Source organism: Mizuhopecten yessoensis, unplaced genomic scaffold (assembly GCF_002113885.1).
Source record: "Mizuhopecten yessoensis strain PY_sf001 unplaced genomic scaffold, ASM211388v2 scaffold4977, whole genome shotgun sequence".
In the NCBI taxonomy this organism is placed as follows: Eukaryota; Metazoa; Mollusca; class Bivalvia; order Pectinida; family Pectinidae; genus Mizuhopecten; species Mizuhopecten yessoensis.
In genome coordinates, this window is record NW_018405816.1 from 589,957 (window position 1) to 606,598 (window position 16,642).

Sequence of the window (16,642 nt, forward strand, 5' to 3'; positions counted from 1 at the left end):
GTAGGAATGATTGACTCATGGTCCTGACAAAGTGTTGTTATTTTTCGGGTCGATCAGAAATCCAATATGGCCACCACGGCTGCCATTTTGGTAAACTATTTCAAACTTAAAGTAAAGATCTACTTGGCCGATTGAACTGAAACTTTGTAGGAATGATCGAATCATGGTCCTGACAAAGTGTTGTTATTTTTCGGGTCAATCAGAAATACAATTTGGCTGCCATGGCCGCTATTTTGCTACTAAGTTCTAATAGGCCGATCTCACTTAAAATTGGTCTAGGAATGATCAGCTCATGGTCCTGACAAAGTTAAGTTAACATTATACTATTTTTTACTCAAATTGGTACATATTTCAACAACAAAAATAAATACTGTAGACTCAGGTGACCGTTTAGGCCCATGGGCCTCTTGTTTTTTTTATAATTTGATATTATATCTCCCGATTTATTATTTTGGCAGGAAAGAAACCTTTTTTTCAATAAAATTGGAAGATTTACAATATTTTAGACAAGATCATTACAACACGGGCGATCCGCTTTGATATTGTATCCGTGTATTGTATTCACTATATAGATATATTCCCAGATTGACACTATTTAGGGCATTTTCTTACTAAGATTTAATCAATAAATAGAAAATGTTGAAAAATATCCGATAATCAGTCTTAAATATCGATCGAAAATAAGATTACAAAAAGTCAATTTCCGGAAATATCTGATATATAAATAGACGTTCTTATTAGTTCAGTGTGCTGTCTTGCACCAGAAAACGCCTGATATCTGGTACGCGACTTCCAAATGATTTTAACTTGCCCAGAAATGTTATTTAATGATAAACTATCGACGGAAAATAAAATTCTTTTTAAGAAAAAAAATCTCAAATCTTCTTCCAGCAAAAATATATCCTATCAAAATAAATTGTCTGTGATTAAACTCAAGCAAACAGAACTCGTCTTGTGTGAACAGATCCCGGATAACAGCATTCATCGGAGGGTATCGCACAATTCTGACACATCGTCATACTACTGAGGTAGGTGTTCGGCTTTAGTTTTAGTATTCCCAATTTCACATCTGATGATGGCTTGATTTGAAACCAAAAACACAGGTATCTGATGGGGCCTCGGCCAAATTTCCGATATAATGAACTCAGAAACTCAAAAAAAATGCTGCTGAAATGTAAATTAAGAAGCCCTGGTGTGGCGCGAACAAAGACGTTTTGTTTGCGTTAAAAGGTTTCTTTCTCTGCTAATCAAGTGAGTATCTGAACTCTTAACGTAAATTTCTGGTTGATGAATTGGTAAAATGGCTGGAGATATTTTGTGCTCTAACTTTCTAAGATTTGAGATAAGACAAACAGCGGGTTGCCAACCAATGTAACACAGACAACCCTTTCATTCCAAAGACTTTCACCATACATCACCAGCCACGGTCCGGACGCTGCATCTTTCCATGGCACCGCGTCTTTACCATGTATCCGACCTATCATTTTAGCTGTAGGTGTCTCTGATAGGTTAACGCGCTGTTTAGTGTATTTTTGTATATTATTGCTCGTTAAATTAAGGCTTATCTCGGGTTCTTACGTCTAACGTTAGCCATGGACATAAAAACCATGTGTATTACTCGGTACAGTACGCCAGTCCGTCAACTACCGTCCCTGTTAAAGGAGACATCTAACCAAACACCATTTGTTTGATAAATTCTGCTGGTCAGCTGAGAGTTGGATACAAACCAGTGTTAGTTTTAGGCTAACAATCAAATTACCAAACAGCGTTGAACCACCATCAATGGCCTGTTTGATCTGTAAACCAAAAAGTCATAATCGCCTGAAACCTTTGGATGGCAGGTTATGTAGGTAGATGTCATTGTAATATTGTAATGGATTGACAGGCGTCCTTACTCCAAACACTGAAGCAGTCCTGTAACGCAGGACCTTCCTATTATGTACCTATTCCAGCTATCTTTGTTTGTGATGTTTATTGGGTGTTTTTTTTTGTAAATATCTACCATCAATTATAGTTTAAGTTATCCTATATCCTGTATTAGGCACAGAACATTATTACAATACTATGATTTGCCCCAAAGCCGGTGTTGGTATATTTTTATACAATCGATTGATTGTCACGAAACGTCGTGTCATCTTCTACAATTCTACCCGTTAATCCGGGGAATTGTTCCCGACAGTGTTTTATATGCGGGAAAATTCAACCACGAATACAACAATACAGCGACGTATCTAACATCGGGATAGAAAAGAAACTTTACAATTCCAAACTGACACGGAATGGGAGCCCTACACATACGCATGCTCCTAGATCACTTTTTTGAGCCAGTTTCATCCACCAAATTAGCAGACACGACATATACCCATCGGGTTTCTGCTACTTTAGCACTGCGCGAATATTATTTGGCTATATTAATTTCCAGCCGAAAACGCGAAAATAACACTGCACGAATTAAAATCTGTATGTAACGAAGCTGACCTACCTAGGACATCCTAGTCAGTTAGTGACAGGTATGATACCTAGCGCAGTTACACGACCTTTATCTCTTAATATCGAATGATCTTATAAGTCATAATAAACTGAAATCCGTTTCGTTTAATCATCATAAACACTTCAGTGGGGTATATTTTATGTATATCAGATTAAAATCTAATCAGGGAAAGTACAGGTAACAAAGACAATCAAGTTACGACATCATACTCGATAGATAAAAACTGGAAGGGACATTTTGTCGTCATTGACATCGTGGATATTTGTCGTGGGAGTAAAATGGCAGTGCGGCAAGGTTAGCGCTCGGACCTTTCCTCTGGTCACACCATACACAGCTGCCACCTATGTATCACAACAATACACATATTAACAATATTAATCAGTATCTGTCATCATCATTGTTCATAACGGTACTGCACCAAGTGAACTGTCAGCTCAAAGGGCGGTAATGGTGACATACGAATACAGGACGTACAACAGACAATAGGGTAGTAATGGGACGTACACATACAGGACATCAGACAGACAGAAGGGTGGTGAGAGAGACGCGAGTATAGGACGTCAGACAGACACTAAGGCGATAGGACGGACATATGAACGTAAGTTGGACATCAAACATTAGCGGTCGTTGTTCCTTTTGTAACGTAAAGGCCTCGCGAATACGTCTCACGAAGAACAGTTAAATTATTAAGTTGAGTTTGTTTAATTATTGTAAAATATCGATAAGAATAGTTTACCAACATTTCGGTTCAGTGTATAGAACACTAGTCCTTGACTAAGACTGAAGTTTCAAAAGATTTTTTGTGTGAATTACAATGCGTTCAAGAAATGAAGTTTAATTCAAACCCTCGCAAACATTAGCGTATAAAACTGGACAAGAATAGTCGGCAAACGTTTGATCAGAAACTAAAAACAGTAGCTGATAGGTGTTAATTAGCCCGTTTGTCTCCTTTATCAGAAGACATCAACATTCCAAGCGATATCGAAAATTAACTCTTTTTTTCGTTATTGATGATATACGGCTTTTAGCAAAAGGATGAAAACCTTGCGCTTATTAGCGACATTTATCTAATCTTTTCGCACACAATTTTCGTCTTTCCGTTCCCATTTTGGTAGCCACAAAAAGCGAGAGGTCAATACGCTTACCGCAAAACGAAGATAGCGATTCTTAGTTGTTCTTCGCGTTGTGAAAAGGGTCGAAGAGTATTAACGAAATTTAACATAACATTCAGGCTGACCTGGAACGAGGTTCCACAGCATGATACAAAACAAATTGTCCTGACTACCTCGGTTCCACTGTAATGGTGTTAGATGGTCCCAGAGTTCCTTGTATCTGTCGTACACTCGGTACTTTAGGAGATGACAGGTCCGTTACACTCTGTACTTTAGGACGACCCCTGAGGTGATGCTGTACTTTACGTGTAGACTACGACATTAACATGGCCGTATTGAAGGTGTCAGATCTTTCTCCACAGACACTTAGCAGCATCAACGAAATACTTCAAATTCACATTTGCAGGAATTTGTTTAATGGGTGGAGAGGGTATGTCACCTGTGGTTTGTAATGACAACCCGGCCCCTCCCCCGGGGTATCACACAGACAAATATACAAACTACTTTTATTCCTATTTGAAGGATCCCGTACCACTACCAACAACTGTAACTTTACATTAGAAACATGGTCGTAGCTTTAACAACCCTCTACTAAAAATAATAAAATACAACATTTGATATAGCGCCCTAACTAGCTAACATAAGTCACTCTAAAGCGCTTTACATTACATAAATATACAATTTATACAATTAGCATATACATTAATCAATTCAATTTTGAGGAATTCGCAGGAGCTGCCTTATCAGGCGCTAACTACTAGTCCTATGCCACCTGGCTATTATCTCCCTATGTGTGAATGTCTGTGTGTGTGCTGGATATGTAATGTGTTCTGTTTGTAGTGGGACCGTGCTTCCAACGGCATCATTTATGGTGAACCTTACTTGAATGCTTCAGCACAGGGACCTAACATCCACCCCACACCAATTTATACTTTATATATAGAAGATGAATCTCACTTCATCCTAAAATGTCCAATATATCAAGACCTGAGATGTAAATATATCAAGCGATTCTATCACAGAAGTCCTCATGTTTTTAAGTTAACGACATTATTGAGTACTAATAATGTAAAAGAATTATGCAATCTAGGAAAGTAATTATATATTGTGCTACGGGAAAAGGTAGAGAAATCAATGTCTGATACAGAAAACTACTTGTGTACTTGTAAGCTCACTCTCCACTGTATCAATTTAAATTTGTATAAAAATCTCTCGTTCATGTTCAACCTATGAGTCGGATGGCTACTGAAAATAAAGAAACTGAAAACTCCACCTGGGTGTGGAGTTGTGTGGGCAGGAAAACAACACTTTCTATGAATATACAAGCATACGACGACTTCGGGGATCGAACCCCGGCCGCCTGCATGGAAGGCCGGAGTGTTAACCACTCTACCAATCCGCCCAAGCTCTTCTGCTAAAATTCACACTACCGAAGTAAACAACAAACATATCAACAACAGTGATTTATAGTATATAACAGAAGCCAGACAAGGATTCGAACCTTGGACCTCCGAACCCATGATAGTTTCTCTAATCAACTGAGCTACAAGGTCACTGATGATCATCTCGCTGAGGTCGCTTCACTCATATCCCAAATAAAATGAAAGGTGAGATCAGTCAAAATCAGAAAAAATATGTTGGAATTCTCTCACGTTTTGACTACGGTGGGACAGGGATCCTTAAAATGGCAACGCAATGACGTCATACAATCGTAAAATGAGGAGTGGTAAGAGGCGGATAGACCGGAATATATCGTAAAAAATGGAATCTGTTTTTTTCAAACGGCTAACGTTAAAAACTAATAAACGCATGCTATTCGTTCATGTCTGCCATTTTTTTGTGTCTCACAAGGAATGTTGAAGACACTGAGAGATTTAAAAGAACAGTCTTTAGAGACTCATTAGGAGCTCTTCTCGCTGATTATGGAGGTGGGGAGGGGAGTGGGGGAGGGATTCATTTCTTTACGACGTGTATAGTTAAAACAAAAATGGTCAGAAGTGTTGATCACAATGATGTCAGAAAAACAGCAGTTACGTTTCTTCTTCAACCAGGAAAAACATCTCCATTATTTTATCAAAATTTTCTCAATGTATCAGTACAGTCGTGCGTGGTATTTTTTCGAACTACATGTTTTAGTGATAGTTTGTTGTTTTCATGCATTGATAGACTCTAAGACACGTTAAACTGCAAAATAAAATCATAATAATAACACGAATTCTCGACCCTAGGTACTTATGTTATAGACTGGTTAACACAATACAGCTTCAATTGTCTTTATAATAATATAATAATATACAACATTTGATATAGCGCCCTATCTAGCTAACATAAGTCACTCTAAAGCTCGTTATATCTATTACGACATTAACTTACGAAGCAAAAGTACCATTTTACATACTTAAACTTTAGAAATCTGCATTCTGGCTGAAACCAGACAGGATGTAACGTCTTGCTTGTGTGAATCTTGTTGACAGAAAACAAAAACTTCAACATCCGCGTCACCTAGCATAGTACGTCATTTTTCGGGTGTGTCGTCATGCGTCAGTACACGTCATCGTCCCCACTTACGACACTGCAATCGAGGGGAAACGAAACATTAACATAAGAACATTGATTCTGATTCTGTTTGTAATGTAACTTTTTCCTGAGCCTGATGAAACGTTGATGCAGCAAACGAGGCTTGAAGCTTCAGGAGGGGTTGTCTCCACTACTGACATTTGACTGTAGAGCCAGTAACCCTAGTTTGAAGCTTCAGGAGGGGTTGTCTCCCCTACTGACATTACGCAGTATCATTTGACCGTAGAGCTAGTTGCCGTGGTGTGAAGCTTCAGAGAGGGGTTGTCTCCCTTACCGACATTTCCCGATATTATTTGACCGCAGAGCCAGTTGCCGAGGCTTGAAGCTTCAGAGAGGGGGTGTCTCCCCTACTGACATTTGACTGTAGAGCCAGTAACCCTAGTTTGAAGCTTCAGGAGGGGTTGTCTCCCCTACTGCCATTTGACTGTAGAGCCAGTAACCCTAGTTTGAAGCTTCAGGAGGGGTTGTCTCCCCTACTGACTTTTGACTGTAGAGCCAGTAACCCTAGTTTGAAGCTTCAGGAGGGGTTGTCTCCCCTACTGACATTACCCAGCATCATTTGACCGTAGAGCTAGTTGCCGTTGTGTGAAGCTTCAGTGAGGTGTTGCCTCCCCTACTGACATTTGACCGTAGAGCCAGTTGCCGAGGCTTGAAGCTTCGGAGAGGGGTTGTCTCCCCTACTGACATTACCCAGTATCATTTGACCGTAGAGCTAGTTGCCGTGGTGTGAAGCTTCAGAGAGGGGTTGTCTCCCTTACCGACATTTCCCGGCTGGGTTGACTGAAACAACCAGTGGAAATGATGTTTCCATTGACACAGCAGCCTGTTTTCATTCGCCAGGAAATACGTGTTCTTTTAATATACTTAGTAGCCAATAAATAGGTATGTACCTTTATTCTTCATTCTGGTCTAGAAGAATCACCGTGAGCTCTCTGTCATTTCACTTTGCTGATTTGATACCGGTAAAGTCAAGTCAGATCTGGTTTTGTTCAACCGGGGAAAAACATATGTCTGTAAACAATGTGGTGTTCACGCAATCAGCATAATGACAACTAGGGTGGTTAAAACAAAACACGTGCTTCTACAATGATAGCTCACGGAATGGTTTAAAACGAAGGAGTCATAATCAACACTAGCGTTATAACTGACCGACCTCGTCTAGGTCCTGCGGTTACTCGAGGGGGGATAATCTCTCTCACCTTTAGGAATTCGGAGTTATGTGTGGTTCTAGTGGAACTCTTCACGTGGGAGAACGTAAAATGAACCCATCAAATAAAATAGCAACGAGGGTGCTGATGATGTCGTCTGTGTTATGTCAACTGAGTTCAAAACCTTAATTGAAAATGACAGGATCTACTTTATTTTTAATTAACGGTATTGTAATACACATGACCTCTAATTGTGTTATACATCCCAGATGTTTGGAGTGCTAACAGATTTAAGTTTATAGTCACCTACCAAATATACTCTAATGAAAATAACATTTCCGCGTCAAAGGGGCAGCTATTTCAAACTATAGCCACCTCCTCCCTTTTGATACGTTAAATCCACCAACTGTAAAAAGTGTAGCATTGATTACCGAATGAAATGTGATGGTGTTGAGAATGTTATAAAGTTCACTACGTGAGAGTTTTTTCCTCGGTATAAGATGCAATAATGTGTACGTGTCCTTGCGATCAGTTCGGTGCAACGTTTTGATCTCTTGCCGTAACTTCCAGAGGAAATTCTGCTTTGGTTGGATTTTTTTGATGATACGCAAAAGGATCATTCGTGTACAAGTGTAGCAATCGTTTTAAACATAACAATCGTCGTACTTATGTAATAATCATCATACACGTGTAACAATCGTCGTACTTATGTAATAATCATCATACACGCGTAACAATCGTCGTACTTATGTAATAATCATCATACACGTGTAACAATCGTCGTACTTATGTAATAACCACCATACACGTGTAACAATCGTCGTACTTATGTAAAAATCGTTGCATACGTGTAAAAATCGTTGCGTAAGTGTAAAAATCGTCGTACACGTTTTATGATAATTGTACACGAGTAGTATTCGTCACACACGTGTAAGGACACCAGACTTATAACTCTAAGATTGCAATACAACTGTTTCAATAGTAGCTATTGGTTTTAATTCTTTCAAATAATATTATTGTCAACTGCAATAATTGCTGTACAACTATTACATAATGATGTACATCGTCAACATAGTAAAACGTCAACATAGTAAAACGTAAAACGTCAACATAGTAAAACGTCAACACTACCGTTACAATCAATGACTGCTATCTTATTTACATAATGATAATACTGACATAAAAATGGTCAAACAATTCTCTCAACCACAAATGCACATCTACTGTTTGTCTGCTGTACCTGTACCTAACTGAACCCTGAGTAAACCACGAGTATACGTTAATGGTGATCAGGTGATAACGTGTGCCGAGATCGTGATGCCGGGACCATTGTTCACACCTGGCCTGCCACTGAAGCTTTACATAACCTACTTGTGACGTCATTACCAACAGGTAGATCCTAGAATATGCGTAAATTGATACACTGAAGTGTGGTGACGCATTATATTTGTTGTATAATGTAAAAGTATCTCAATCTTTGTAATATTGATATATGGTAACTCTTAAAACGCAACTGGTGCATACAGGGTTACCAGTATCTTATCGTGCGAAGGGTGTGGTCCTACAGAGGGTGTGGCCCAGAGTGGAGTGAATTCGTGTAGGAGCAAGTCCAGGGGAACGCTCTGGTAGGGGGACAGGTACGGGGGCGGGGCTGTACCCCCACATCCAGGCGAAAAAATGAATGTACGAATTTAAAGATCAATCTGTCTCAGGACTATTATTCAGAGGATAATTCGCACGAAATTGAAATGTCCCACAATAAAATCAAGCATTTAATTGTCTTTTGTATTTGTGTTTGTTGTTGTACCTTCGTACAGATAACACGGCAGCTACTCACCTGGTTGTTTTAAATCAGTCTGTACATATGTAAATATCCTGTTTAATATATGTTTACACTGATAAGTCGCAAGACTTAAAGTTAATAAAGAACTTAGAACTTAGAACTTAGAAGTCTGACGACACTCGACACGATGCGTTTGTGTATTTAAAAAACTCAGTTGTTTTAAATATTGTAAAACCAATTTCACGGTGTAATACTTATCCTAACTTTATATCCAACGGGCGGTTGCTGTGGTAGGCAGGGATGTGTAGTGGATATCCCTCCACTACACATCCCTGGGATAGGGCGTTAAAATGATGTTATTACAGTAATGAAAAGGAAATTATTATATGACATTAATCAAGATAAGAAAGTTACCTGCACCCAGGTGTACTGGAGTGTGACAGGTGTAGGAGCGCGAACAGGTGTGGTTCCGAGTTGTTAAACTCGATAAGTACTTTAACTGTAAATGTAGGTGGAGACATTAACGTTTAATACGCATATACATATGAAAGTTTTCGTTCTGACTAAACGATCAAATAGGAAGGCCACATTTAACCGAGATCAATTATTTCTGATCCTCTAAAAAAACACCAGCCACCTCTCTATGACACACCAGAGCATAACTTCGGAATCACCTGTCAGTTTTCTAAAAATAGAAATGAGAAAAACATACAGTATACACCTTGCTAACGATATATCATTTTGTAACCATTTTGTTGTGGGGTTTTTTAACTTGTGATTTACGACAGTGAAAACAAAACCGTTGAACACGGGACTTTCCTGTACGAGAGGAGCGAAGACCTCGAACTTGATATTCTGAAAAAGAAGGGCGTGTACGTCTCCGGTTTTAAAATGTATTTTTATTTCAAGAGGGGAAGGACCTTGCGGATTAATCCGTCGGTAGAGCAGCAATGCTTGGTAATTAGATCGTAGGGATCAGCGTCATTGCGTCACACAGTAAATTCATGGCTGGACACATTTTATAAAAATGTTGTGCTATTGCATTAAAACATTTTTAATTGTATATTATGTGTTTGACATGTATGTATAAAAATGTTTATTGATGGAGTAAAATGATAACAGCGATGTATCAATGTCAAGTGCAATACCACAACGGTCGTGCACAGGGACCTGATATTTTGTTACAGCTTTATTTGGACCTAAACTAAGGTGTTCAGAGTAATTTCACATGATTGGGGTTGCGTTTTTTACCAAAAGCTGATATAAACCCCTTAAACGAGTACCATTACTGGGAACATCTTAGTGTAGGTCCAAATATAGCTGTAACAAAGTATCAGGTCCTAGTTGAGTCTTGGTCAGCTATCGCACAATTTGTAAGTGTGCCTATGATTATAGTAACTTTAAGTACGTCCTACCTAAGAATACATAGTGAATGTTACACATCTTATTGTACCCTACTGTTCAGCAATTTTGTTCGATTATGAAAGGGTTGGGGTTTTTTTCATTTTAAATATTGATAACAAATTCAAATTCAAATTCAAATTTTATTTGCACATTTGTTACTACAAAGAAGTTTGAAGGCAAAATAGTAAAACACAGTGAAATACATACACAGACATGTACATGTAGAAAAGTCGCAAAGTGATTGCTTATATTTCTAATATACATTAACATGAACAAAACTAGTACTAATTGTAATGGGGGACCATTACAGAAGTCCCTCAAACTGCCCCCATAGTCGCAAAGATACAACAGAAAATAATCACAATGGCATAAAACACAGGCATACTAAATTTGAGTGAAATCGAACAATATCTGAATTTCGACCAATCTTGCTGTTGGTATGGCAACGAAATCTATGCAGTTGAATGTGCAGTCACCTAATACCCCTATATGCCAATTTTCATAAAAAATCTAAGAATATATCTAAATTTCGACCAATCAGAAGCCTCCATGTGGTTGCTATGAGGTTGCTATGATGTAGCTATGGCAACGAAACATATGCGGTTGAATTCGCAGTCCCCTAATAACCCAATATGCCATATATATATATTTTTTTTTTTTATCAAAATCGAACAATATTTACCCCATAGTCGCAAAGATGCATTAGAAAATAATCGCAATGCCTTTATACACCTACATACTAAATTTAAGTGAAATCGAACAATTTCGACCAATTAGAAGCCTCTGTGTGGTTGCTATGGCAACGAAGCTATGCGATTAAATTTGCAGTCCTTTAAAACCCCTATATATCGATTGTCATCAAAATCGAACACTATCTAAATTTGTACCATTCAGAAGCCTCCGTGTGGTTGATATGGCAACATAACCTATGCGATTCAATTCGCAGTCCCTTTATACCCATGTAAGCAAATTTTCACAAAAATGGAACAATATCTGAATTTCGACCGATCAGAAGCTAGAAAATGGCGGCCATTTTGTCAAATTAGAAAACAGATGTCGCAGTTGAGTTTGCAATCCCATATTACACATACATAATAAATTTGAACGAAATCGAACAATAACCGAGTTTCAACCAATCAGTAACCAGTATATGGCAGCAATTTCAAGGAGAAGAAGAAGAAGAAGAAAAAGAAGAAGAAAGAATAATAATAAGAAGAAGAAGATAAACTAGAAAATAGTCTGGACATATTTTCCGGAATATATGTGTAACTTTTTGTAATGTCACTTACATGTTCACATACCTAAATAAAATACCTATACAATGTAAGTCATTACAAACTTTAACGAATGTTTGAAAGTGGACGAGTGGAATTAGTGGGGTTCTTTCAATCTAGCCTTTAAAAGTGAATTATATACTTACGGACTTGATAAGAAATTGTTAATCGAATACTATCATTGGATAAACAAAATGAGTCTTTACTTTTTTGTCTTGTTAAAAATAATTGTAATAAAAAACAACAACAATAAACAGTAATATACCGCGTGCATGTAGGTAATGGACGTCCCCATTCTTTGTCCGGGTGCAAAGTAAAAGACTTTACAGGGACATGACGCAGACGGATACAGTGTTGGGGTGGCTGATACATGCATGCGCGGGGACAACTTACAAACTTAATATAACTATATAATATATATATATATTATAAATCAGAAAAATGATCCTTACGGACGAATAAATATTATGTAAAGAAAAATTCTTAACAACGAGTCTCTAGCACTTTCATCTCTTCTAGGAGATTCTTCAGACTCACGTGACCCTCAATCTCAATCACCAGAAGAGTCTGAAGAATCTCCTAGAAGAGATGAAAGTGCTAAAGACTCGTTGTTAAGAATTTTTCTTTATATAATATATATATATTTATATATATATATATATATAACACATGTATAAACATAGCTATTGAATGTAAGGTGTACGAATAGTGAAAGACCACCTACGTGTGGACACTTTATTGTTCGGGGGGCTGATCCCAGGGCTCCTCAACCCTGGCAGCCTCCAACAACCACTGAATATGTCAAAGATCTATGAAAATGAGAATATCAAAATGCTGAGGGATTAAAATTTATATAAAAAAAAATAGAAAATTTTATTTAAACATTTTTAGCTGCAAAGTCCATACCTTATAAAATAAACTGTCAGCAAGCCAACTCTCCTCAGTTCTAGAGACTGTTTAATATTGAGGTCAAATAATTGGTATCTAAGGTAACATCATTGTGATTAGGAATGCATTTTTGGAAATATTCTTTTCTGGCAGATTCATTCAGGGAACAGTGAAGAAAGAAATGTACTTCATTTTCTAACACACCACATTTTATTACATGTATTGTTTGCTATTTGACCTACTGCCGACGTTTGTGAACTTCTTTCAGATGTGATCGCGACAACGCAAATACAATGGTATTAAATATTATAGAATTGGTTAGTCGTACACTTAGTGACACACAAACAAGGATCGTCGGACAAAAACTATCGTTTAATTTCCCGGAATTCTGAAATGCCATTTAATCACATATTCAAAGAAAAGTCGGTCATGCTGTTGTCGCGTGTGTAAGACAGAGTGATCTCCCTTGCAACAATGAATGACTTTCGATTCCAATAAATCCACCTCACGTAATGAATAATCTAGCCTATGTAGAGCTGCACAATACAAACACCGCCCCTTCATCAGATGTATGTAAGTATGAAATTGATCAACAGAATGTTTGTTGACATTCCGTTTGCACAGAATCTACACGTAGCCAACGTGAATCCTGTTTTTGTTGTTTACATCTGATGCTGACAGAGCGCGGGAAGGAAGGCCGTGCTTACTAACGAGTAACACAATGGGACCAGATTGAGGTCACGTGAGTGCAGCACAGCACCTGGTGTTGTTTGTAAACACGGCGCATAAAAACGTCTCGATAATGTTTTCCTTTCTCAGCTCTTTGTTGTTATATTTTCTACCAGGAACGCTGCACTACCACTTACACCTAACTCTACATAGAAACATATGGCGCTGGCTTGTTTACTGTTCAATAGATTTTCTCTGTTTAGTTTCAATTTCAGTCTGCGTTGTTTTTTGTCGAATTTCACTTGTTGTCTTTTATTCCCTACATATTGGCGGTACTCGACACCAGTTAAGATGTGGGTATTTTTAACATCGAATTAAGTTTTCATTATAAAATTATATCTCAAAAGTGAAAACGTGTTTAAATAGGTTGCTGAAGTTAACGCTGAATTGTCCAATGCAGGCACGGTCAGACCACAGGGGTATGGATGACCACAGGGGTAGGGAGGACCACAGGGTAGGGATAACCAGCTGTTAGGGATGACCAGCGGTTAGGGATGACCACAGGGGTAGGGATGACCAGGGGGTTAGGGATGACCACGGGGGTAGGGATGACCAGAGGATTAGGGATGACCACAAGGGTAGGGATGACTAGAGGGTTCGGGATGACCACAGGGGTAGGGATGACCAGAAGGTTAGGGATGACCACAGGGGTAGGGATGACCAGAGGGTTAGGGATGCCCACAAGGGTAGGGATGACCAGGGGGTTAGGGATGACTACGGGGGTAGGGATGACCAGAGGGTTAGGGATGACCAGAGGGGTAGGGATGACCACGGGGGTAGGGATGACCAGAGGGTTAGGGATGACTAGAGGGGTAGAGATGACCACGGGGGTAGGGATGACCAGAGGGTTAGGTATGACCACAAGGGTAGGGATGACCAGAGGGTTAGGGATGACCACAAGGGTAGGGATGACCAGAGGGGTAGGGATGACCACAAGGGTAGGGATGACTAGAGGGTCAGGGATGACTAGAGGGGTAGGGATGACCAGAGGATTAGGGATGACCACAAGGGTAGGGATGACTAGAGGGCTAGGGATGAACACAGGGGTAGGGATGACCAGGGGGTTAGGGATGACTACGGGGGTAGGGATGACCAGAGGGTAGGGATGACCACAAGGGTAGGGATGACTAGAGGGTTCGGGATGACCACAGGGGTAGGGATAACCGGAGGAGTAGGGATGACCAGAAGGTTAGGGATGACCACAGGGGTAGGGATGACCAGAAGGTTAGGGATGACCACAGGGGTAGGGATGAACAGAGGAGTAGGGATGACCAGAAGGTTAGGGATGACCACAGGGGTAGGGATGACCAGAAGGTTAGGGATGACAACAGGGTAGGGATGACCACAGGGTAGGGATGACCACAGGGGTAGGGATGACCACAAGGGTAGGGATGACTAGAGGGTTAGGGATGAACACAGGGGTAGGGATGACCAGGGGGTTAGGGATGACTACGGGGGTAGGGATGACCAGAGGGTAGGGATGACCACAAGGGTAGGGATGACTAGAGGGTCAGGGATGACTAGAGGGGTAGGGATGACCAGAGGGTTAGGGATGACCAGAGGGTAGGGATGACCACAGGGTTAGGGATGAACACAGGGGTAGGGATGACCACAGGGGTAGGGATGACTAGAGGGTTAGGGATGACCACAGGGGTAGGGATGACCAGAGGGTTAGGGATGACAACAGGGGTAGGGATGAACACGGGAGTAGGGATGACTAGAGGGTTAGGGATGACCACAGGGGTAGGGATGACCAGAGGGTTAGGGATGACTAGAGGGTTAGGGATGACCACAGGGGTAGGGATGACCAGAGGGGTAGGGATGACCAGAAGGTTAGGGATGACAACAGGGTAGGGATGACCACAGGGTAGGGATGACCACAGGGGTAGGGATGACAACAGGGGTAGGGATGACCAGAGGGTTAGGGATGAACACAGGAGTAGGGATGACAACAGTGGTAGGGATGACCAGAGGGTTAGGGATGAACACAGGAGTAGGGATAACAACAGGGGTAGGGATGTAGTAAAACTTTCGGGTGACATTTTAACAACAAAACATTTATTAACCCCCAAAACGTGTAAAATAGATGATATATAAATGTGTGAAATTATTCTGAACACCTTAGGTTAGGTCCAAGTAAAGGTGTAACAAAATATCATATCCCTGTGGGACAGACTGGGATTCGAATCCAGTTCTGCTAAATATCAACACCTAACACCACGAACTTGTTGTTCGAATGCTGTTTTTGTTTTTCTGAAATAGTTACGATTTTTATGGAATAGTTATGATATCTCGATAAAAATATGCCTTTAAAATAGTGTGCCAAGGTTTTTGTACACAGTCGTCACCTCCCCTGTGTTACGACGTTATGTAAGTTTGAGAGCCTACACGTATTTCTGCACAAGGCACGACCTATGAACAGGATTAAAATACAGTTCAAGGTCGTCTACTAACATGGCGAAGACCTATGTTTTTATCTTCAGACACAAATCAAAACCATATCTTTCCATTTCGTAAGTCGTTTGCCTAAGTTAACTAATAGCAGCGTATGTACGTAAAAGTGTTATCCCCTCACCTAAATGACGGGTTTATTTACAGATCGTCAGCGCACATCAGAGATATTGTGTTTAGCGTGAATGTAAACAATTAACATCGAACTAATTACTCTAAGGATAAAAGAAAATTACACCCTTACCAAAACGTGGACCACTTGACTCGTCACATGTGTGGGAGAGTTAGAATCACTGTAGATCAATTAAAATTAATCATTAATTACTGGCTGGCCTGTTGGTGGTAATGTTTAGTGTCTAACGATACGGAGGAGGTGGGAAGGGGGCCCCGGATTCACGAATCATGTTACCCCGGTATATACTGGGATGTGTGATGGCTATTCCGTACTGAATTTGTACTGTTTCGCGTCTACTTTAGATTATTTATACAATTTCAGTACTTGGAATCAATTTCTTCGTAAATTGTTCTGAATTAGGACCACGTGTTAGACATTTGATAAAGAATCTGTATATATTTATGTGGTTAAGGGTCACGAGGTACATTTGTTTACACACTGTAAGGAGAAGTATCGGTAGGCCGAGGTACATACATCAAAGTTAGTCGAATACACGGGCTGGCTACAATATCATATCAATTATTGATGTATTGAGCCAATCTAGTACAAGAAAATCACCATGTTAGTAAGCTTATACAATATAGTACACGACAGTTTGAAACTGAAAAAT

At 39.7% G+C, this 16,642-nt stretch overlaps 1 protein-coding gene across 1 annotated transcript; it reads right to left on the bottom strand.

Moving 5' to 3' along the window:
* Positions 1–13,812: 13,812 nt before the first annotated feature.
* Positions 13,813–15,448, bottom strand: LOC110450091 (BCL-6 corepressor-like protein 1). The gene is made up of 2 exons (XM_021497347.1): positions 14,964–15,448; positions 13,813–14,533 (listed from the first exon to the last, which is right to left on the bottom strand). The coding sequence occupies exons 1-2, from the start codon at positions 15,446–15,448 to the stop codon at positions 13,813–13,815; spliced, it is 1,206 nt and encodes a 401-aa protein (XP_021353022.1).
* Between the last annotated feature and the right edge of the window lie 1,194 nt (positions 15,449–16,642).